This window comes from Hemiscyllium ocellatum, chromosome 14 (genome assembly GCF_020745735.1).
Source record: "Hemiscyllium ocellatum isolate sHemOce1 chromosome 14, sHemOce1.pat.X.cur, whole genome shotgun sequence".
NCBI lineage: Eukaryota > Metazoa > Chordata > Chondrichthyes > Orectolobiformes > Hemiscylliidae > Hemiscyllium > Hemiscyllium ocellatum.
Window position 1 is genome coordinate 14,155,286 of NC_083414.1, and position 25,735 is coordinate 14,181,020.

At 42.5% G+C, this 25,735-nt stretch overlaps 1 protein-coding gene across 1 annotated transcript in view; it reads right to left on the bottom strand.

Moving 5' to 3' along the window:
- Window positions 1-676: 676 nt before the first annotated feature.
- Window positions 677-25,735, bottom strand: part of LOC132822075 (caM kinase-like vesicle-associated protein) — a 90,873-nt gene continuing 65,814 nt past the window's right edge. Inside the window, exons 6-10 of the mRNA XM_060835091.1 lie at window positions 16,530-16,605; window positions 10,533-10,669; window positions 7,322-7,400; window positions 5,281-5,368; window positions 677-937 (exon numbers count right to left, since the gene is read on the bottom strand). Coding sequence (XP_060691074.1) covers window positions 677-937; window positions 5,281-5,368; window positions 7,322-7,400; window positions 10,533-10,669; window positions 16,530-16,605 — 641 coding nt within the window. The remainder of the gene's footprint in view (window positions 938-5,280; window positions 5,369-7,321; window positions 7,401-10,532; window positions 10,670-16,529; window positions 16,606-25,735) is intronic.

Genomic DNA, 25,735 nt, shown 5'->3' on the forward strand with positions numbered 1-25,735 from the left:
GCACACAATTCCACTGAACTGAAAATCACAACGGCTCTGGGTCAGAAGGACAACCTCATCCATGATGGGCCAAATGTCCTCCTTCTGCACCGTAACAATAATGTGATTCTGTGAGAAACTGGAAATTCAGTTCCAAGAGCTTAGGGTGTCAGCTCCACTAAAAAAAAGGGGGCAGCCTGATATTAAACATTCTAACTGGGTCTACCCATAGACAGTTCAGAGCAGGGCCACAATAGGGGGAAGCAAAAGTAAAATCTGTGGTTTTAAACAAAAACTCGAATTAAAATAGTTTTTTTTTCCCCCTAAGTGAAATGATTGAAAAGAATAATAGCCTAGATGTGTACTATGTGGATACACTGTGGGAAAATAAAAGATGTCAGGCAAATTTAAGCTTTGGCTACAGCACTCCCTCCAAGTTGCTCATCCTAGATTCACTTTAGTAAAGACAGTATTCACACATGCCAATTATTGCTTCAAAACCTCACTTTTTAACACATGCCTCGCTGGAACTAACTACGGCAATTATCGTATCTGAATAATGCTTCAATTTATTTAATTTTCTTGTTTATGTGTATGATCCATTTGATCATGCCTGCCACTTCTATAACTTTTAAAAATGTGAAACTTTTTTTTTAAAATTCTGTACAATAAGTTCTCTCTGCGGGTGGTGACGGTTTCAGCCATTTTGTCCTTCCCATGCTTCGGCGGCGGGTTTGTGGGGGCTGACCGCCTCTCCGTTACACCGGGGGGAGGCCTCAGCTGTCACGCCGACCTTTGCAGAGTTGTCCGTCTGGCTGGGTGAAGCCGCGCTGTCACTCGCTGACTTGTTCTCGGCTTCGCCTGATGGAGTGGGCACCGCTGTCGGTGATTTGTTGGCGGTCTCACTTTGCTCAGGCGCCCGCAGGCGTTTCATTATTGTCGTTACTCTCACTGCTTTCTGCATGTCAGAGAGAGAGAAAACAAAGTAAAAAGGGAAAAGGCAAGAGGCATGGACATCATGGGTGAATGAATGATGGATTGATTGACTGGTAAAATATCCACAGGTTGGATCGCTTTCTTATTTTAATTCACTTCATTACTTTAGATGACAGAATGAACGCACAACAGTTATCTAAGCTTCAGTGGACTTGAGATAGTTATTCCTAATCAGTAAAGGAATCAAAGGTTGTGGAGAAAAGGCAAGAAAATGCTGTTGAGGATTGTCTGATCAGCCATGATGTCATTGAATGGTGGACCAGACTCAAAGGGCTGAATGGCCTCCTTCTGCTCCTACATCATATGGTCACCCTTTATAACCCAGTTTGTGGACTCACATTTTGTTGATTGATTGATTGATTTGATTTATTTATCTAAATACAGCGAAGAGCTTTGTGAGCAGTACAGGCAGATCATGGCAAACAAGGACATACAGATCATAGGGTGAGAAAAACTTGGACAGAGTGAGGCATACAGGTTACATTGCACAGGACATGCGCGAGGCAAGATCAACATTAGCAAGATCAACATTATTTGAAGTTGGAGAGTCCATTCATCAATCTAATAAAATCAGGGAAGAAGCTGTTCCTGAACCTGTTGATGCGTGTGTTCACGCTTCTGTATCTTTTGCCGGATGGAAGATGTTATAGGAGAGCACTACCGGGGTGGGAGGGCTCTTTGATGATGTTGGCAGCCTTTCCGCGGCAACGAGGTGTGTTAATGGAATCCATTGATGGAAGGTTGACTTCTGTGATGGCCTGGGCTGTGTGCACACAGCCTTCTGTAGTTTCTTACAGTCCTAGGCAGAGAAACTGCCATACCAGGCTGTTATGCACCCAGACAGTATGCTTTCAGTGGTGCATCTGTAAAAATTGGTGATGGTCCTTATGGACATACCAAATTCTTGGCTTCACGTGGCTTCAGATTTATTCTGACTGATTTAACCATAGAGTCATAGAATCAGACAGCATAGAAACAGACCCTTTGTTCCAACTCATCCATGCTGACCAGTTTTCCCACTTGCCTGCGAATGGCCCATATCTCTCTAAACCTTTCCTATTCATGTACCTGACCAAATGATTTTTAAATTAGATGTCATAATTGTACCTGCATCTAACACTTCCTCTGGCAGTTCATTCCATGTATGCACCACCCTCCGTGTGAAAAAAATACCCCTTTTTAAATCTTACCCCTGTCACCTTAAACCTATGCCCTCTAGTTTCGCCTACCCTGGGAATTCGCAATTCACTTTATCTATGCCCCTCATGATTTTTGTCAAGGTTCTGATATCATACAGAGTCTCACCTGAGCTCTTTATACTAATTCTACCAGTGCATCCTTCATTCCAATTATGCCAGTACTAAAACACAGTACATCAACAGTACATAGTACATAGATACATACATCAGAAAACTAACACAACATCAGCAAAATGTATCAATGTGTTTTCATTCTCTTCTGACTGTGCTATTACTATTTTGTGCAATTTAGTGCTCTCATGTACTCCTATTATTACCGCATGAATATATGAATAATGAATATATTCCTGGCCATCAGAGAACACAGATGAGTGAATTTCATATCTACAATCTGCTCCTTATTCTGTCAAAATATCTTTGCACAATGTATCACATGCTCAGCAGATAACTCAATGGGTAGGCTTCAGTGTTAGCTAAGGAGAAAGTGAGGACTGAAGATGCTGGAGATCAGAGCTGAAAATGTGATGCTGGAAAAGCGGAGCAGGAGAATCGACGTTTCGAGGATGAGCCCTTCTTCAGGAATGAGGAAAGTGTGTCCAACAGGCTAAGATAAAAGGTAGGGAGAAGGGACTTGGGGGAGGGGCGTTGGAAATGCAATAGGTGGAAGGAGGTTAAGGTGAGGGTGATAGGCCGGAATGGGGGTGAGGGCGGAGAGGTCAGGAAGAAGATTGCAGGTTAGGAGGGCGGTGCTGAGTTCGAGGGTTGGGACTGAGACAAGGTGGGGGGAGGGGAAATGTGGAAACTGGAGAAATCTGAGTTCATCCTTTGTGGTTGGAGGGTTCCTATGCGGATTATGAGGCACTCTTCCTCCAGCCGTCGTGTTGCTATGGTCTGGCGATGGAGGAGTCTAAGGACCTGCATGTCCTTGGTGGAGTGGGAGGGGGAGTTGAAGTGTTGAGCCACGGGGTGGTTGGGTTGTTTGGATGCTGCCTGACCTGCTGCACTTTTCCAGCAACACATTTTCAGCTCAGTGTTACCTAAGCAAGGCCTGATCACTGATTCAAGAGTCAGTAGGAAACATGAGTCATTTCCATGGCAGACTGTAGTGATTGGAACCAGGTGGATCTTATTGACTATGAGATTCTTGACTGGGGTTGTTAACCCTGGGATTCAGAATCTCTTCGCTTAAGGGACTGACTCACAGCTAGCATACTGTACACAAGTAAATAAAGGGTGACATGGTGATAGGATACCAACCTCTGTACAGTTATTTCAGAGACCTGCACAAATTAACAGTGCAGGCCTCCCTTGGGTTTAAAGATACTGGTGGCGGAAACTCTGTTTGCTGAGAGCTACCAGCCACCAAGAGCAGTAGCTACTGCTGGTAGTGCTTCAGGGATCATTGGCTGGATTCCGGGATGCAGGTGAGTAAAGGCAGGATGCAGTTTGTGGAACGGTATTTGCAGTGTTGAGGGCCATTTGACAGGCAAAGCATGTGGGTGTCTTTCAATAACCTCCTGCTGCCAGGACTACAGGACAATATGGATGGTTTGTACAGTGGCAAATGGAATTTAATCTTGCAAAAGGTGAGGTGGTGCTTTTGGGATGACTAGCAGGACAAGAAAACAATTAAATGAATGTCCAGTCCAATTTCAAATGAATATCAGTGGAAGATTATTTCTGATGGTACAGGTGAAGAGAGAACATTGGTTAGAATATAAGGAGGATCCCTGCATTTCTACCATGGGATTTTCAACATTGGATTATTTAGAGTTAAGTAACTTAATATCTATGTTACTGGGCTAGTAATTCAGAGGACTAGACTAATGATTTGGAGACACGTGTTCAAAACCCACCATTGGCAACTGTGAAATTTAAACTCCATTAAACAAATACATCTGGAATTAAAACAAAACTAACATCATACTGGTAATCATGATACTAATTAGGGGCGGCACGGTGGCACAGTGGTTAGCACTGCTGCCTCACAGCACCAGGGACCCGGGTTCAATTCTCGCCTCGGGCGACTGTCTGTGTGGAGTTTGCACGTTCTCCCCGTGTCTGCGTGGGTTTCCTCCGGGTGCTCCGGTTTCCTCCCACAGTCACAAAGATGTGCGGGTCAGGTGAATTGGCCATGCTAAATTGGCCGTAGTGTTAGGTAAGGGGTAAATGTAGGGGTTTGGGTGGGTTGCGCTTCGGCGGGTCGGTGTGGACTTGTTGGGCCGAAGGGCCTGTTTCCACACTGTAAGTAATCTAACTCTGTGTGAAAATCTAACTCTAAGATTTACTTGGCAGACTCATGGTTCATTAACATCATTACAGTGGCATGATGGCTCAGTGATTAGCAATGCTACCTCACAATGCCAGGGACTTGTGTTCGATTCCACCCTGAGATGAGTGACTGTATAGAGTTTTCACATTCTGTGTGGGTTTCCTCTGGTGCTCTAATTTCCTCCCACAGTTCAAAGATGTGCAGGCTAGGGCTAGGTGGGTTGGCTGGCCGTGCGAAATTGCCCACAGTAGTCAGGGAGCTGCTGGTGGATTAGCCATGGGAAACACAAGGTTATAGGGTAGGGTGAGTCTGGGTGGGGTACTCTTCGGAGGGTCAGTGTGGACTTGATGGGCCAAATGGCCTACTTCCACACTGTAGTGATTCTATCTGTGACTCCAGACCAACAGCAGTGTGGTTGATTCTTAAATCATTAAAATGGTTGAACAGGTTGGCTAATGTTGATTTTTGGACACCAACGCCAATTGAATAAATGAAAATAAAATCCTAATAAATACATTTCTGGTTTAACCGAATGATGGTAAATTGCCTCTAATGCAGTACACCTTCAGTAATGAACTACAATATGAGACTAAACCATCATATGTTCTCCATTTTATGAGTCCCACTCTAATTGTCCGGTTCAAGTGGCTGGTATTGTTTGAGTCACTATCTTGCTTATCTGCGGCTGTCGGATTGAAAGTGATATACAAATCAAGTGGATGGAATGTAGAAGATGAGAACATACTCCACTGCAGACACAAACACCAACAACAACAACGATGTGATCACAAAACAACGATTAAAGCCAGGAAAAATGGTATTTACTTCAAGTACCTTCCATTTCGCTTTGGCAAAATTTTTTTCAATTTGAGCACAGACACCATCCTTGATGTTCTTGTCTGAAGCTGCATTTCCTGAAATCCTGTGTGGGCAAGAAAGGAGACACTTGAAAACAAGTTTGAGTATTCTGACAGACTTTGCTTATCCAAACAAAAAGAAAATTTGCAAATACTCAACAGCTTAGGCAGTAATTATGGAGCAATACAGAACTAACGGGCAGATTCTTACTGAGGCCTCGAGGAGTCTCACCTGCTGGCTGGGGAGTTGGTGAGAGGCCCATGGTGCCTCTCTGGGAGGGCATGCTGAAAAGGCAGTGGTGAGGTCACCAGCAGAGCTTTCCATGGCTTCAAGAACTCAGGTCCTTTCTCACGGGAGCTAATGGGCAATCAGAGGCTGAGAGGTGCTCAGAAGCACCACTGACAAGACTACTGCCCTGTGTCATTGGAAAGGGATTCTGGATCAGTGGTGCTGGAAGAGCACAGCAGTTCAGGCAGCATCCAACGAGCAGTGAAATCGACGTTTCGGGCGATTTCGCTGCTCGTTGGATGCTGCCTGAACTGCTGTGCTCTTCCAGCACCATTGATCCAGAATCTGGTTTCCAGCATCTGCAGTCATTGTTTTTACCTCATTGGAAAGGGAGCATACAGTGCAGAGGGAACATTCCTGACGAAGGGCTTATGGCCAAAACATCAATTCTCCTGCTTCTCGGATGCTGCCTGAGCTGCTGTACTTTTCTAGCTCCACATTTTTTTTTTAGATTACTTACAGTGTGGAAACAGGCCCTTCAGCCCAACAAGTCCACACCGACCCACCGAAGCGCAACCCACCCATACCCCTACATTTACCCCTTTACCTAACACTACGGGCAATTTAGCATGGCCAATTCACCTGACTCGCACATCTTTGGACTGTGGGAGGAAACCGGAGCACCCGGAGGAAACCCACGCAGACACGGGGAGAATGTGCAAACTCCACACAGTCAGTCACCTGAGGTGGGAATTGAACCCAGGTCTCTGGCGCTGTGAGGCAGCAGTGCTAACCACTGTGCCACCGTGCCGCTGATGTGTTGACTCTGATCTCCAGCATCTGCAGTCCTCACTTTCTCTGAAGGAGCATATAGTACCTACCAGTGCTCTACATGCCTTTAAAGAGAAGTGGGCATCACTGGTGATACAGTGCTTTATTTCCCCCTCCCCATTTGATTTAGCCTCTTCCCGCTCTCCCGCCCTCTCCCCCTTTCACATTTGATGGTTCGCATTGCCCATAATGGGCTTTGCCTGTAAATATTTAATTGGCTGGTGATGATTGGTAGTTAGAAAAAAGTCATGGTGAATTGGCGTTGGGAATGTCACTCAGTTCTGTGTGATAGCATTTCTTGGTGTAAAGGAAAAGAAGAGAAGACTGCTGTAAGAACGACACCCCACCCCCTCCGCCAAGTCCCAGAGTCATAATGCACCCAGGCCAAACGGGTCTAGTTTCAGGAGTTCATGTTGCATGGAAAGGGGCAGAAGAGGGAATTGTGTCCCAAGGGCAAGGGGAGTGTCTCTAAGCAGTGCCACCCTCTTCCCAATGTTGCACTCATTGCTTTTGATCAAGGGGCCACCAACATCCCCTCCATCCTAAAATTTGAGGTAACAAGTGGCCACATAGTTTGACCACACACCAGGTGGTGACAGGCTTGTTTACAGTTGGATTCAATATAAGGCCCTTAACTGGTCTAATATTGGCCACAATAGGTTAATTTGATGGCGGGGCGGCAAGGTCAACCATGGACATTTCCAACCTAGAAAGTAATTTCTGGCAAAATTGGTTGGGATTCAGGTACATTACCATCCCGTCTAAACCATTCTGCTCTTGAGCTCATTCCCAGTGAGAGAAGATTCTGTTCAATGTTTCATATCAAAATGTCCTTTCAGCAGATCATTTCAGCTTGAAACGATAGCTCGGTTGCTGAGTATTTCCAGCAGTTTTAGTTTCCGATTTTCAGCATCTGCATGATTTTCCTCTTGCTGATCAAGTCTTAGTTCCAGCTTACCATTCATGGTTTATGGCTTCTTGAGCTGTTATCCTTGTGTCCTGGTCAACCTCCATCAAGCGACTCACCAGATCTTTTGCTGATTAGAAATACAACATATTTAAAAATTGACATGGCAAAGCCATCCTTCCTGTTGTCAACTTTGTTGACAAGACTGTCCTCATTATCAGTTTCCAGATTTAAAATTCATCATTGACAATCACATTGATTGACTTCCTTACAACATGCTTCAGGTGAGAATTCTCCATTCTCTCGGCTTCTCCAATTATTCAGGTGATGCAACTTTCCATATTAATGAATATACCTTCCTTTTTCCTCAACCAAAGATTCCCTCCCATCGTAGAACTCCCAACCTCTATTTAATGAAGTTTGCTCTTACCCCTTTCCATCCCTCGCAGAAGTACGATAAGGCTTTCTTTGTTCTCATCTTCCGCCATACTGACCTCTCCTTGACACTTCAAGAGGACAGTTCCCTCCATTCCATTCTGTCCTTGGTCTCAATCAACATTCCCCTCGTCACAGCACCTCTCCAGAGAAAACTCCTAGGTCTTTCTTAAAGCCATGCAATTGCTTCTTTATTTCTCTGTTCCCAAATATTGAGGTCCAGTATGCTATCCAGCTGAAAATATGATTTATTTGTTCTACTTGCCTGTGACATTGTTAAAAGTGCCTGTTGCTTGCACTCTGACTTTTCTGTCCTTGGTCCGTGATAATATTTCAGTGCAATTCAGTGCAAACTCAAGGAACAGCAGTTCACCTTTCTTTGGGAACTTTGCAGCCTTATAGACTTCAACAATTCTAGATTATAACCTTTGTTGCCAGTTTTGTTTTCTCTCTCTCATTCTTTTTTCCCCTCGCTTCCAGATATAAACTATTCAGGACCCTACCATTGTGAATCTCTTGTGTCCTTCACTCTATCACAGACCTTATCTTTTTTTTCTCTTTCACTTTCTCAAGTTGCATCACATTTTTAACTTTTCTCAGTTCCAAATGAGTGGTCACAGACCTGAAATGTTAACTCCATTTCTCTCTCTACAGACCTGGTGGTTTAATCGCATTTATGCACCATAATCTAATTACTTGCCTTTTAACCCTGATTCACTTGTTGACAGCACTTTGTTTGGGCCATTTAACTGCCACCAGAGACTAGAATTAATGAAACAGCTTCAGATTAATTTCACTAATGTAGTGTTTATCGACAATGTGTGGGATTGATTATGTAGAGTTAATGAGTCACAAACGAATAACACAAAGAATGATGTTAAAAATCACACAACACCAGGTGAGAGTCCAACAGGTTTAATTGGAAGCACACTAGCTTTCGGACAATCACCTGATGAAGGAGCGTTGCTCAGAAAGCTAGTGTGCTTCCAATTAAACCTGTTGGACTATAACCTGGTGTTGTGTGATTTTTAACTTTGTACACCCCAGTCCAACACCGACATCTCCAAATCATGACAAAGAATGATGATTGTGTTTGAAAAAAACAATGTTACTGCTTAAGTTAAAAAAAAACTTGACAATTACTCCAAAATTGTTGGCCTTTGGATTTTCAATTGTATGAAGTTGGGCCAGAAATTTCTTCAGATCTACTCTCCCTCCTTTGACCTAAATTAGTTAGAAATCAAAAATTAATTGACGCCAGGTTACAGTTCAACAGGTTTATTTGAAATTGCAGAGATCCACTCCTTCCTCAGGCGAATCCGACAGGTTGCAATTTCAAATAAACCTGTTGGACTATAACCTTTTGATTTTCTACCGGCACCTCCACATCTTTGGTAGAATTGTGCATTTTTCCGTGTACTTAAGGTTTCTTCTGAACTTCCAGAGAAGTTACAGTGGTTAAATGGGAGCAACTTCAAAGACATTCCTTCTCATGTCATGACCTTCCATAAAAAAAAGGTTGAATATTCATTCAGTGTTTAGAATTTCCAATAGAGGGGGCTGGAAATCAAGATTTGGTGATTGAACTTTAATATTATACTGAAGGTAGCCGATCAGACTCAGACTCAAAAGCAAGATTTCGATTAATGAAAGGAAATAATACTTTTTTCAACAGAGTCTCTGTGTGGCTCTATTCTTGATGATTCTCTTAAATGGACAAAATGTATGGAAAAATACCCTCATTCTCAATCAATCAATACTACTGATTCCTTGAACGAGTCAGTAACCAACTGTATAGCAACCACTAAGTCTTTTAGATTTCCAACAGCCACCTTCTGTAGTGTTGTCCACAGTACAGTATACTGCCTGCCTGCCCACTGATACTGTTCTCCCAGGTACACACATGGCTTTGAAGCCTTTTCATCAAGGATTAACCCATAAATGCCCTTCACCAGCATAATTTACCACAGTAATTCTCAACCAGAACCGGATTAACTGAGTAGTCGGCCGGTCATGGGTTCTTACTGTTGTAGATGAACTGAATGTCATGTTTGGCCTCATAACAACAATGACTACGTTTCAAAAGGCTGTTGAGTACATTGGCACCTTTGAGATTTGAAAGGTACTATCAAAATATGACATCTCTGGATGGCATTTAATTTTCAGCCAAATCCAGTATTTTTCTTTTTGTACATTGGATGTGAGTTCAACCAGCACTTACTGCCCATAGGACACTTAACTGTCAGCACATCGCTACAGGTCTGGAGTCACATGTAGGCTGGTCAAGGACAGCAGATTTCCTTCCCTGAAGGACATTAATGGACCAGATGGGCTTTTACAAGAATTGATTCTATGTTTTTGTTGTTCAAGGTTTTTATTGAATTCACCTTCTGTCGTTAAGAGATCTGAACCCATGTCTTCGGAACCTCAAACTTGGATTCTCGATTATTAGATCCAATGACAACTTCCCTCCCAGTAGCAACACTGTCTTCACTGATTGAAATCTGAGAACAATTCTTACATGAGGTAATTTCAATTCTGAGATTTACTGGTATTTCTTTAAATCTTAAGGGAAAGAATCTAACTTTACCAAAAGGTTTGAAAAGTTTGGTTGCACACTGAAAATATTAAACACTTAAAGAGTAGTAGAAATCTGGAGTCCTCATCATCAAAAGATCCTAATGGGGGATAATTAGCACTTTGAGGCTGACATCAATAAGGTTTCTATTTGGCGAGGATTTCAAGGGATACAGAAGATGAGGAGAGTAAATGGGTCTGAATGGCCTACTCATGTTTCAATGTTGTAAAGCACCAGTTCAATGCTTACCAGCTTCTGAAATGTCATCCCAGTATGGAGAATCAAATTCATAGTCCCCAGCTAGAATTTTTCGGAATAAGTTCTTGTCATGGTTTTCATAATCTTCATCATCATTTTCATCATAAAAAGGTGGGTTCCCTGATAACCTGACAGAAAAAGAACAACCTTGATTCTAAAAGATTCTTAGAATCCCTACAGTGTGGAAGCGTCCACACCCACTGGCTGAAGAGCATCTCATCCAGACCTACTTACTACCCTATAATCTGGCATTTTCCATGGTTAACCAACCTAACCTACACATCCCTGGACACTATGGGACAATTTAGCATGGCCAATCCACCTAACCTGGACTCTAGGAGGAAACCGGAACACCTGATGGAAACCCATACAGATGCAGGGAGAATGTACAAACTCCACAGACAGTCGCCCAAGGCTGGAATCAAAACTAGGTGCCTAGTGGTGTGAGGCAGCAGTTTCCATTAGTTGGATTCAACAGCAAGCCTGAGTACAGTAAGCAGTGCAATAGCGAGGACATGTTACAAGGTTGTGGTACCAGCCTTCGGATGGGATTTTAAACTGATCCTGTTCTTTAGATGAACAAAAGAGATCCCGTGACCTTCAAAGTCTTCAAAGAGCTGCAGGGAACTTCTCCCCAGTGACCTGACCAACATTTAGCCCACAAACTAAGATGAGGCAGCATGATGGATTTGGAGAAATTATATGGGGAGAAGCTGTTCCCGTTCATAAAAGGATTGAGAATGAGAGGACACAGATTTAAAGTGATTTGCAAAAGTAGCAAAACTGAGGTGAGGATCTTTTCTACAGAACAAGTGCTATGAATCTAGAAAGCACTGCCCAAAGATATTCAAGAGGGCATTTGGTGTCGGACACCCACAGTGACAACAGGAAGGAAATTCCGGGTTTTGAACCAGCGACAGTGAAAGGACTGTGGCTAGTTCCAACTCAGTATTGGTATGTGAAGGGAAAATTTGCAGGAAGCAGTGTTCCAATTTATATCCAGCCCGTATCCTTCTAGATGGTCGAGGTTGCAAGTTTAGAAAGCGCTGTCCTAAGAGCCTTGCTGAGCTGCTGTGCTGCATATTTAGATGGTATGCAACACTGCCTTTGCTATCCAGATTAATGTTCATGACAGAAACTTGTTGATTCTACTTCTGTACTATTTTGTCAACAATGTTTGCTTAGACAGCAGATAACACCTAGAACCATGTGAGAATGAACAATGAATCTTAACATCAGACTTGGAAAAACCATGGTTTCTCTTTCTACATGGGCCATCCATATGAATTGCATGAGTGAGATGCTCAGTTTATTAATGGCAGTCATTTTTGCCTTCCTTAGCAGGAAACTGCATTGGATTTGCTCAGTCCTTATTTCAGCTGAGATCCTTACAAATTGACAGAAAGATAGAGAGAAGCATTTCACTCCATCAATCCATGCTGCATTCAGTCTAGATTTTAAACTGAATGGTTTGTGCTCTCCTCTGATCATGCTGCCTATGCTACCTCAACTCCAAACAGGATAAAGCCTTGGCACCACGCATGGTGGTAGACTGGGAAAGGGGGAGGTGCAATGAGACCAGAGTGTCGTTATACACAAGTTGAAAATAAGCGTGCAGGCGGAGAAGACAAGTGGTATGTTGGCCACCCTAGCAAGAGGATTTGAGTACAGGAGCAGAGATGTCTTACTGCAGTTGTACAGGACCATGATGAGATGCCTGGAATATTGCATTCAACATTGTTTTCCTTATTTGGGAAAGATGTTCTGGCTATGGAGGGAGTGCAGCAAATATTTAGCAGACTGCTTCTTGGGATGGTAGAACTGATGAATGACGTTAGACTGAATTGGTTAGGACTATATTCTATAAAAAACCTATAAAATTCTAACAGAACACAGGAAGGATGTTCCTGATGACTAGGGAGTCCAGAACCAGGGGTTTCAAACTAAGGACATGAGGGAAGGCTATTTAGGACTAAGATGAAGAGGAATTTTTTCAGCCAGAGATTGATAAGCCTGTGGAATTCTTTGTCACAGAAAGCTATTGAGGTCAACACATTGAATGTTTTCAAGGAGAGGTTAGGTATAGCTCTTCAGGCTGTAGGGATTGAAGGCTGGAGGTGATAGTGGGAACAGCATCCTGTGTTCGGTGATCAGCCATGATCATTTGAACGACACAGCAAGCTCAAAGGATTGTTCTATTTTCTACGTTTGTTATGTCTCCTTCTTTCTGGTAAATACAGACATTTGGTTACTTGGCAACACTGCTGTACCCCGTGAGCTGCGTGACAAATCCCAAAAATTGAGTCTGTTGCAAACCTTGCGGTTCCTCCCAGCATTACCCGGGGAGAGCTGAATTCATGAGAGATCAGTAAATTACTGAGTTAAAAATGATGCTCCAGGAACAGCTCGACTTTCAAGAGCTGAGTGTGAGTAAGTGCATCTGAAGACAAAGTTCTTGACACTCAGAGCTGTTAGCTGCCACCTGAGACAGTGAACATGGATCTGATTGGAACAGGTTGTGATCTGAAACTAGCATGCTGGCTGCCAACCCGCTTGGAACAGACTATCACGGAATGCAGTTCTTGCCATCTTTTGGAAATAAACTGTCAACTGGTGCTTTGTTGAACATCCAAATAGGAATTGACAAAAAAGTGTTGCTGATTTGTTACTAAGGGAATGTCTAATTTGAATTTTTCAAACAAACTGCTTTGTTGATTACATTAATGCTGAGCTCTGTTTTAATAGATGCTGCTTATTTTTCTCGGTTACCAGTTTCCTTGATGTAATACATGACCAGATAAGCAGTAAATCAAACCAGGATCCTATCCTTTCCGATCATGCAATGGCACTTCTGGGCTGTCCAGCGGATATTCCAACTTCTGGAATTTTTCAGGATGCTTGTCTACTCCTGACACTGTTCCTTTTTGTTATCACTGACTTCTTCATTGTCTATATTGCTGTGATTCCATTGAAGAATCTCCTTACCTGCTTTAATGAGTGCAACTCTGTGGGAACTCTGTGGGAAGCTAAAGAAGTGATTGCTAGGCCTCTTGCTGAGATATTTGTACCATCGATAGTCACAGGTGAGGTGCCGGAAGACTGGAGATTGGCAAACGTGGTGCCACTGTTTAAGAAGGGCGGTAAAGACAAGCCAGGGAACTATAAACCGGTGAGCCTGACCTCGGTGGTGGGCAAGTTGTTGGAGGGAATCCTGAGGGACAGGATGTACATGTATTTGGAAAGGCAAGGACTGATTAGGGATAGTCAACATGACTTTGTGCATGGGAAATCATGTCTCACAAGCTTGATTGAGTTTTTTGAAGAAGTAACAAAGAAGATTGATGAGGGCAGAGCAGTAGATGTGATCTATATGGACTTCAGTAAGGCGTTCAACAAGGTTCCTCATGGGAGACTGATTAGCAAGGTTAGATCTCATGGAATACCGGGAAAACTAGCTATTTGGATACAGAACTGGCTCAAAGGTAGAAGACAGAGGGTGGAGGGTTGTTTTTCAGACTGGAGGCCTGTGACCAGTGGAGTACCATAAGGATCCGTGCTGGGTCCTCTACTTTTTGTCATTTACACAAATGATTTGGATGTGAGCATAAGAGGTACAGTTAGTAAGTTTGCAGATGATACCAAAATTGGAGGTGTAATGGACAGCGAAGAGGGTTACCTCAGATTACAACAGGATCTTGATGAGATGGGCCAATGGGTGGAGAAGTGGCAGATGGAGTTTAATTCAGATAAATGTGAGGTGCTGCATTTTGGGAAAGCAAATCTTAGCAGCACTTATACACTTAATGGTAAGGTCCAAGGGAGTCTTGCTGAACAAAGAGACCTTGGAGTGCAGGTTCATTGCTCCTTGAAAGTGGAGTCGCAGGTAGATAGGATAGTGAAGAAGGTGTTTGGTATGCTTTCATTTATTGGTCAGGGTATTGAGTACAGGAACTGGGAGGTCATGTTGCGGCTGCACAGGACATTGATTAGGCCACAGTTGGAAAACTGCGTGCAATTCAGGTCTGCTTCCTATTGGAAAGATGTTGTGAAACTTGAAAGGGTTCAGAAAAGATTTACAAGGATGTTGCCAGGGTTGGAGGATTTGAGCTATAGGGAGAAGCTGAACAGGCTGGGGCTGTCTTCCCTGGAGTGTCGGAGGCTGAGGGGTGACGTTATAGAGGTGACAAAGTCTTTTCCCTGGGGTCGGGGAGTCTAGAACTAGAGGGCATAGGTTTAGGGTGAGGGGGAAAGATATAAAAGAGACCTAAGGGGCAACTTTTTCACGCAGAGGGTGGTAGTGTATGGATTGAGCTGCCAGAGGAACTGGTGGAGGCTGGTACAATTGCAACATTTAAGAGGCATTTGAATATGTATATGAATAGGAAGGATTTGGAGGGATATGGGCCGGGTGCTGGCAGGTGGGACTAGATTGGGTTGGGATATCTGGTTGGCATGGATAGGTTGGATCAAAGGGTCTGTTTCCATGCTGTACATCTCTATGACTCTATAACTGGCATCTCTCTTGCATTTTAATAACTGAAACATCTAGGCTTGATTCTCTTGGAGCAATGGTAAAGCATTAAACAGCCAAAAATGTAAACATTGTTCCGAAATCTCTCACACCCTTTCAGAGCGTCTTGAATTTAAGAAACTCTCTTCCCCAGAAAACAGTGGAAGCAGCATCATTAAATACTTTAAAAGCAGCAATGGATTCAAAGTTTGTCAGGTATTCACAGGAAAATGGAGTTTGAGAGACCACAATCAGATCAGTTCTTATTAAATGGTGGAGTGGGTTTGTGGGGCTAATTGGCCTACTCCTGCTCCTAATTCATATGCTCATAAATCAAGATTTTGTTTTATATTTGATGGGATGTTGGCATCACCGGCAAAGCCAGCATTTGTTGCCCATCTGTCAATGCCCTTGAACGATTGGTTCGTTTGGCCATCTTAGGGAGAAGTTAAGATCCAACCACACTGCTGTGGGTCTGGATTGACAAATGGGCCCAGACCAGGTAAGGACGGAAGATGTCCTTCCCTAAGGGATATTAGTGAACCTGTTGGGTTTTTTTTTTATTGATAGTGGTTACATCATCACCACTAAACTAGATTTTAATTGCAGATTTCAAACCCCCTAGAACATTAACTGGGCCTTTAGATACTAATTCAGTGACATGACCACTACGCCACTGCCTTCTTTAGTAAAAAAAATCTTCTCTCCTTTTAGCCTCCAACCTCTCTATCAGAGTCTTATTGGGATGATACTCTGTGAATTAAAGGAAGCTTCTTTTAGTTTGTCCCCAATTTTGTTCATTCCTCATGTGAAGAAGCTAACTCTTTTTACTAGGCAATGGTTCCTTCAGCACTTACATCTATTGCATATGGTTATTATGTGGTTACTCTTGCCCAATATCTGTGAACAACCTATTTCAATCTAAGGCATTGCATTTTGGAAATGTATTACTTTCTATTTCCGTGCACTGGAGCTGTACTGCTAATATCTATATACTCTTGCTGCTGTGCTTATATGTTCTTTTAAAATCTTGCGTAATACTCATTGTAATTTATCACATTGTCAGATTTTGTATGCTACAGCATCTGATCTGGGTTAGGAAAAAGGAGAACCACTTGTCTGTTTTCTGTCCCTGCCTTTTAAAAAAAATATGTAAATATATGTTTAATAAATGAAGCAATGTATTGCTGTGTATATTCTAACAGGAACAATTTAACTTGACTCTCCCCTGTTCTGTAGGGAGGATTCCATCTATACAACTCTATCTAGATTAACATGCTGAATGCTATTTTAATAAAATTGGTGTGACCCATTAAAGATTGCGAAGGAGATAAGATGTAATTGGTGATACCGACGGTTAAATGTTAATACATGGGCTATTATGGAATATGTTTTCATATACTTGAAAGTAAGCAGAATGTTAAAAACTGATTCCCCAACACTCCTATAATCCTGAACCCAGAAGAATTAATACGTACAGTATATACATGATCACTCCAATGGCCCAGCAGTCAACTGGTCGTCCATATTTCTGTCGTCCAACCACCTCTGGAGCTGAAAATATACAAGAAAATGACAATTGTAAAACAGAGCAATTTCGAGACAGCCTTCACTCTCTCCATTAGTGTCTAGTTCATATTTATTTTGTTATTATTGTTTATGTATATTTATATACCTAAGAGTATGCGGTCCTTTGTTTAATGACTTTACTGTGTCCCTAAAATAATGCTGTAATTAATTCTGGACACTCTTAAAACAAATGTATCCATCAAAATTATGAATGGTTTTGAAAGAGTGAATAAGAACAAAGGGTGTTAGTAAGAGGTCAGTCAGCTTAGTTTGCTGGATGGCTAGTTTCTAATAAAGAGTGATGCCAACAACATTCAATTCCCAAAGTGGTAGAGCTCACCACCAAAATCTCAGTTTCTCAAGCTCATCTGAAGTGCGGTGACCCTCAGTTTAAACTGCCACAGGTTGTCTCTCTCTGAAGCTATAAAAATTCCACCTTTAGTAAACCGAGGACATGGATTTCAGACAATTCGTAAACCAACTGATGAGACTGAGGGCATTTTTTTTGTCTTGGAAATCTTTTGTGTCTGTGTTGCCCAAAATAATAACATTCACAAGAGAAGGGAAAAGGTATAAGGGTTATGGGGTAAGACGGGGGCGGGGGGGGGGAATGGACTGAAGTTAATTCACACTGTATATAGGCCCCAGTGTTCATGGTGGAGGCAATGGGGTGATCTTGAGAGACCACGATATACTACCTGGAATCAGTTCCTGGTGAACTAACCTAAGATATTAATGCTTTCTCCATTTCTTGCTCGATAGCCAAGCAGGTCGAGAGACTGTCTGTCAGCAAGGCCTATGGTACATGGTTACAGCTGAAGGCTAGAGAGGAGGGAGAGATAGAGGAAGGGTGGAAGCAGAGGAGAAGATATGCTGGTAGGGGATAAATTACAGAGGTGGAGATTATTGGGAAACAGAAATTGCAGAAGCAGATTGACAGACTGTTGTGGGGGCCTTGATGACTTGAATCTTGAGGAGTGAGACCCTGATTAAAATCCAAGAGGGTATTGGTTAAGAGACCCTGGCTGGGGGCAGATTGAGTGGAGGGAGGGAAGTCTGCTTCTTCTAACTCACAAGCAGTGCAGGAAAACTTACTGGAGGCCAACAGTTCTGGTCTCTCTTTAGTTGCGGGATATCCCAAGCTCTGGGAAATCCAGTCTGCGGTTGATTAATGAGCTAAAACCTGAGACATGCAACCTCATTTATATATAGTGACCCACCTCTCAAGAGTTGCTTCCCTCCCTTCTTCTCATGTCCTTGCAAAACCCACCAGAGCTAAATCCAAAATAGGTGTTTGCATGACAAACTCACAACAGCTTTTATGTGCTTTAATTACCGGTTCCGTTTACCTCCTGCCAGTAATGAGGGAAAATATTCATGGTATATTGGCTGTGTTGATAAACCAAACATGTTCTTACATATTTGAATGAAGATCGAAGAGAGAAGAGAAATTAAGGGTTGAACTTTCCCAGCCTCTGAGTGAGGTGGCAATTCAGTTGGGAATATAAGGTGCGTTCAGAGAAATGAAGTTCTTAATGTCATGAAAAAAATGCAACCAAGGTTTGAACAGTGTAAGATTCTCACCAGTGAGTGGCAAGTGGCTCATTTGGATTAGTTTACACGTCAATCTCATCTCATTGATGTGCAGTTTCCTATTCTCCCACATGTCAGAGAGAAACTAATGTAAAAATCAGAATGGTATACCTGGCAGCTCTGCTTGAATTCTCGATCCTCCCGGCCACCATCTTGGACAATAATCCCTAACATCTCAGGTTATGCTCCAAGAATAGTGACTGTCTGCAACCACAGCTCCCACTCCCACGCCAACACAATCAGATGTCGGCATCGGACAGGCACTAGTCATGGTTGTCAGCAGTGACCAGTCAAGGGAGTGGACATGATGCTGAACATCACTGTGCTACAACAATCTCACACCCCCACCATGTGCCGGCAACTTCTGTGGCGAACACACTGTATGTGCTTTGACCAAATGGCAGTTCTATTTCTGATTTTGTCTACACGAGTTCATTGGAACTGTAACCAATGAAACCAGTCACAGCAGGGGTCATCATTGCTGTTGCTATGAAGGCACAAAGATATGGAGGAGAAGGAGATGTGCCAGAAAACCCAGGAGCAGCAGCAACCTCCAGTGGCTGCTAAACAGCCTCCACATGAAGAAATCACAGCCGAACGTCCCCTCAGGATGAGGTGGTGGTACAGGATGCCCAAAATCTAACGTCCTTGATGGCATCTCCCCCAGATGAGTGAGATGCTTTGCAAACCCCAGACTTAGAATGTCCTGGGACACTGGCACAGAACTATGCCAATTGCTTGTGGCCTGAAGGAGTGAATGGCCATTTTCTTCTCGATGGTCTTCAAGCCGATAGTCGTGCTGAATGTTTAGGTATCAGGTTGTTTCCAATGGATCCACTGGGAGCCTGTGTGAGATCTCTCAGTCCTCAGCCTAGAAGAGTATCAAGGCTGTTGCAAACAGAATTTGTGTCAGATAGTACCAGTTCATCTTGTCAGGCTGTGATAAGCTCAGAGCTGGAGCCCAGGCAGGAGGTTTTGCCAACATAGCTGGCTTTACCCCAAAGGTGCAGGCTGTGATAGACTGAATGCACATCATATTGAACACACCATATTATAATATAGCAGACTGAATCAATAGAAACGTGTTCCATTCCATCAATGTGCAAGTCATCTATGATCATTGGTACCACACCTTGGATTGGAAAGTACCATGTGCCTATATCCCTGAACTCACATGTTGGAACGGCCAGATGCCTTATAAGGATGGGTTTATGGGAGATATGACTACCTACAGCTACCATGGCTAATGACTGTGCTGCACACACCCTTGACTGAGGCCAAGTGTAGATTCAGTGCAGTCCATTCTTTGATCAGGACTATCGTGGAGTAGACAATGGTCCTCCTGAAGATGAGGTGCTGCTGCTGGGATCAATTTGGGGTCTGGGTAAAAAACAATCCTGATGGAGTGGGCCAAATAATCCTGACATGATGCACCAGGCACAACAGGAACTGACAAAGAGAGGATGTGATGAATGCTGATGAGCTGGGGGAACAGCAGCAGTTTTCTGAGAAGAATAATGAAGACACTGAGCAGGAGGAACATTACTTTCAGTATGTTATAGTGGTGTATCAGATGCAATAAGCCAGATAGGACTTCACCTGCACCTGTTTCTGACAGATGTAAACCGGGTGCAGTGGTCATACATTAAGCATGACTTGTGTGTTGCTCAAAAGGCAAGCAGTCCTTGTTTGTTCCCTGAAGCGAATGCAGCCTTTTTTTTTGTCTTTTTGCTTTTGCTGAATAGAAGTGAATGTTTTCAACCATTTGAAGGCTTTCCAGTATATCATGACCCCACGATCAGGGAAAGAGGAAGCACACCCTCAGACAATGCACTGACTTGGTAAGGTGCCAAGAACAGGGCTTCGACATGGTATGGTGCCAAACACAGGGTTCTGACACAGTATGGTGCCAAGGACAGGGTTTCGACATGGTATAGTGTTGTGGACAATGTTCTAACATGGTAAGGTTCCATGGACAGGGTTCTGACATGGTATGGTGCCATCGACAGTGTTCTGACACAGTATGATGGAAGAACAGGGTTCTGACATGATCTGGTACCAAAGACAGGGCTCTGACATGATATGGTGTTAAGGATAAGGTTCCAACACGGTATGGTGCCAAGGACAATGTTCTGACATGGTACCGTGCCAAGAACAGGGTTCCAATATGGTATAGTGCTCAGGATAGGGATCTGACATGGTATAATGCTAAGGATAGGGATCTGACATGGTATGGTGCTATGGAAAGTGCTCTGGCATGGTATGGTGCTAAAGATAGGCTTCTGATATGGTATGGTGCTATGGAAAGTGCTCTGGCAAGGTATGGTGCTAAGGACAGGGTTCTGACATAGTATGGTGCTAAGGACAGGGTTCTGACATGGTATGGTGCTAAGGATAGGGTTCTGACATGGTATGGTGCCAAGTACAGAGTTCTGACATGGTATGGTACTAAGGATAGGGTTCTGACATGGTATGGTGCTAAGGATAGGGTTCTGACATGGTATGGTGCCAAGTACAGAGTTCTGACATGGTATGGTACTAAGGATAGGGTTCTGACATGGTATGGTGCTAAGGACAAGGTTCTGACATGGTATGGTGCTAGGGATAGGGTTCTGACATGGTATGGTGCCATGTACAGTGTTCTGCATGATATGGTGCCATGTACAGTGTTCTGACATGGCATCGTGCTAAGAATAGGTGGCCTGTGCCTCTTGATTCTTGTTTCCGCAGTTATAATGACAGTCAATTTGACTAGAAATGATGTAAAATAGCAACATATTCAAGAATGTCAGCTTGTATTTGTCATGAAGTGTCACTTGTGCCATCTATGTGTCCTCAGAAGCATTCTTTATCATTCCCTTCCCACTACGTGCACTGCAAAGGGCAGCTTTTGGCTGGCAGTGCTTGACTTGGCACATGGCTGGGCTTTAAGTATGGCATTGGGAATCCTAGGAAGTCCTTGCAGTGGTGAGTAAATCACCATTGTTGAGCACACGGTAGGTGAAAAGTGCAATGCATGCATAATGAGGTAAATTGCGTAGATAGTTGATGGAACTGCAGACATAACAGAAACTTACACATCGTCAAAGCAAACAACTGTTATGTGTTTGCAATGTTAAAACACTGAAATAATTTGCCTGGGAGAGAGCCAAATGCTTTCTCTAAGGTAGATGTTCCTTTAATCCTACTCTGCTATCCCTTCGCATCATTAGTGTTGTATGTGACAATTGAACTCTCACTAAACTATATTTAAACTAGGCTGGAATGTCTCAGTTATTGTGCCAGATTGTGTTTTTTTTCTGTAATCAGCGCTGAAAAGAGAAAACAAAATTGGGCAAACCCACTATAAAATGCCTTTTCTCCTTCAATTCTGATTTTTAAAAAAATCAATTAATAGATACCTCACAGTAAGCAAAATGCAGTGATGTGAAAAACATGTGTTTTGTGCAATTCACCATCATAAATTAAACTGTAGGTGGAACACTTCAGTCCTAATTGTTTGTACAGTGATTGTTGATCATTAGGCTGCCATTTGAATTCCAGGAATGGATGTTTGTCACTGATATAATGAGCACAGTGATAAAAATTCAAGACATAACAGTTAAATTGTCTCATTTACCATAATCCTTCTCACTTTAGGAAAAATATTCATTGGATGTGAACAACCCTGCCACTTATTCTTCATCCTTGCTTGTGCTAAGGTGATTCTGACTCAAAGAATTACAGAATAGTACAGCACAAAATGAGACCATTTGTTCCATCAAAACTGTGCTGCCTCCTCCAACGTGCAATCCAATTAGTCCCATGAGATAGCTCTTGCCCAAGATCCCTGCAATCTTTCCCCCCTTTTGTAGATCACAATTGAATCTTTTTTCCACACCCTGTCAGGCAGTGTATTCCAACTGCTTGTTGTGTTCAAAGGAAAGGTTTGCATCATGTTTTTCAAGTCAATCACCTCAAATCTCTGCACTGTCGTCAGTGATCACTCAGCCATTGAAAATAGTTTCTCATTATTTGCTCTGTCAAAACGCCAACACTTAAGGCAGAGGGAGACATAATCTTGACTAATAAGGGATTCAGAGGTTATTGGGAGTAGGTCACATTGTGGCGCATTGGCCACAATCAGATGAGTCACGACCTCATCAAATGGCGGGGCAGATTCAAGAATGGCCTTCTCTTCATTCATATCTCTCGTGTATGTTTTATTGCAGTTGCACGTATTGTCTAGGCAAGGTAGGGATGGCAGCTTCTCTTTCTTAAAACACATTAGCGAACTTAAAGGGTAGCTTAAATATTACTCGCTAGAAATTCTTAGTATTCCTTGTGGTATTTGGCTCAATGTCTCTGGTTTGTTTGTCTAGTATGCATTCTTGTTTGTCTCCTGAGCCCTGTATTTGGCACGTTCCTGGACTGATAATTACCTTATGAATCATGGAGAGACAGAAAGACAGAGAGGGGGAGAAAGGAAGACACTGAACATTCCAACTTCTAAGTGGTAGCTATTAGAGCTTTTGGAATTAAAGGGTAATCCATTTTTACAGCTTAGTGGCATCCATTAGAAGAGGATTAAAATACTGACTGGTAGTTTTTCTGAGACTATAGATTTACATTCGGAAGAGTTGTATAAAGGTTTCAGGACCCTGGAGCAACATTGCAATGATGTCACAGATCACTTGGGGCGGCATGGTGGCTCAGTGATTAGCACTGTTGCCTCACAGCACCAGGGACCCGGGTTCGATTCCTGCCTCGGGCGACCGTCTGAATGAGTTTGCACATTCTCCCCCTGTCTGTGTGGGTTTCCTCCAGGTGCTCCGGTTTCCTCCCACAGTCCAAAGATGTGCAGGTCAGGTGAATTGGCCATGCTAAATTGTCCATAGTGTTAGGGGGATTATTCATGGGTAAATGTAGGGGAATGGGTGGGTTCCTCTTTGGAGAGTCGGTGTGGACTTGTTGGGCCGAAGGGCCTGTTTCCACACTGTAGGTAATCTAATCTAATCACACTAGAAAACTACATCACACTACACTACAATAGGCTAGACCTTCAGAGAGTCTTAAGGACACACAAACATGAACGAAGAAGATTGTGTAGTCCTCACCTAATAAGATCAAAACATGGTATATCAATGATTACCATGTATAACAGTATGAGCATCAATGTATAACATATAGTATTACTTTGAAGTCTAAACCATGCCCATTCCTTAAATAGGCTGTCTGAATTCATCGAGGAAAAAGTGAAGTCTGCAGATGCCGGAGATCAGAGCTGAAAATGTGTTGCTGGAAAAGCGCAGCAGGTGAAGCAGCATCCAAGGAACAGGAAATTCGACGTTTCGGGCATAAGCCCTTCATCGTGTCTGAATTCATCATGTGGTATTAAATCACATGACAAGAAATGATGACAATGACTGCTTAAAAAATTGTGGCAGTAGAAAAGATCTAGAGTCAGACCTGAGACTGTCTGGAGAAGAGGAGAATTCAAAAATAATTTTTTCAAGTAATCACTGCTACAGCTTTAATGTCAGCTAGCAGCCAGCCAAACCACAGATCTGAACAGCCACTGAGAAGGAAACATCTCTGAACCGATTACTCTTTCAGCAAAGCCACAAGAATATTTGAAGTCTCAGAAATGCATTATAGGAGAAACAAGCTTTTAAAAAACAATGGAGAAAAGTTAAAGTTCACTAGCAGCTAAAGGAAGAAATCTGAATGGAGTATGCTGTAAAAAGGAACCAATTAGTGGATATCCAAAGCAGATTCAGTTCCTTTAATGAAAGAAGGGGCAAAAAAAGGGACAAAGCTGGACTGAGGAGTAGAGTTAAGACTTATAACAATGATTTGACAATTTTTTTAACTATTTGCTCAATGGCAAATTAACAACAACAAGTTAGTATAATTCTTCAGCTTTGGCTTAAGGAACATCAATTTGAGAAAAGGAACAAAGGTTGGAAGTAAGAATCTATTTGAAATATCAGAGCCCTAATGCAGTCTTTATTATTTTGGCAGTTTCAATGATAAATTCCAATTTTTAGTTGACCCCTAGGAAGTTTTGTCAATTTAGTTAGTACAAATATAAAAAGTTGTGTCAAGAAAAAGAGCACGGATTTAATCATGTTGTGTCAAATTTGTCATAAAACTGTCTTGGACACTGAAAAAAACCCAGCATGATTGCAAATATCTTTAATACAGTCAAAAACCTAATTGAATCTTATTGGTTTGCTACCCACTGCTTCTTCGGAAATCCTTCCGCCATCTTGTCAAAGGAATATCTTCATTCATCTCTATGAAGCCACCATACTGGTAAAGGAAATCTGACTTTACATTGAAAACAGCTTTGCAATCAGCAGAAACATTTTTCAGATTTAGAACCTCAACGATCTTGCAATAGTAAAACGTCAAAATCAACACGACAACGAGTACTAAATCCTAATAACATCCTACCATATTGGGAAAAAAAAGCAAATTCAAGTGCCTGTCAACGATCAAACAATGCAACAAAATTCATGGTACAAAACCACAAGATTTAAGCTTTCATATCCATTTAACAGATCAGTGAACTGGCAGATATGGAAAGCACAATTCGTAGGATTTCAAATCTTCTGGATTGGACACCAAATCAAATGCTGAACAGCTCAGCACACTTTTCCACTAAATGGAAGGCACATCAGATTGTGTGTTTTATAGACAGCAGATTTATGAGAAACAAATTATGTTTGACAATTGCCTAACAGCTGTCGATCAATATTTTATTTCAAGGACAAACAGAACACTAACAACGTTGTACTCCAATCACTGGTATCCACACCAAAGGGAATCTGTAATTGTGCATACAGTTCATTAATGAAACTATCGGAACTATGCCACTGTGAAAATTAACAACAAGAGCTACTTTGCAATGGAATTATCTGCTGAATAAATCAGTCATTGACTGTTCGATCAAAAAGGGCTGAGCTGTAGAATGAGCAAACCAGATTGCAGCAGATAACCGTTCAGGTAACTCTTCAAGAAGCATTATACAACATAGGTTGCATTTAATGGAACACCTTCTGCACAGTGTATTGACTACGTAAAGCAACGTAAATCTTCAGAGTCACTGGGCCAAGATCCTGCCACTACCTCCCGAAGGCCATTGGGGTCTACCTCCACCAGATGGACGGCAGGGCAATTCAGGATGGCCAATAAATGCTGGCCTGGCTAGCAAAGGACTCATCCCATGACTGATCTCTTACGTGAACAATATACTGCATATGGCAACAACAGCATAAAACTATGGGCATTGTGGTTCTAATACCCCATATCAGTGAAGACAAAACTGACTGGCTTTGCACCAGCAATGTACTTATTGTAGCAAAATAGGTCATTTCTCAAAGATGCACTACAGACTGAGGAACATTCCAAGCAACAATTTAAATTGTTCTCAACACAACATGTACATTCATGCCTTGGAACAGATCCTTGAAGAACAAGTCAGTACTGCAAGAGGATAAGCTTCACCTGAAGAATGGTAAGACATGGATGTACCATT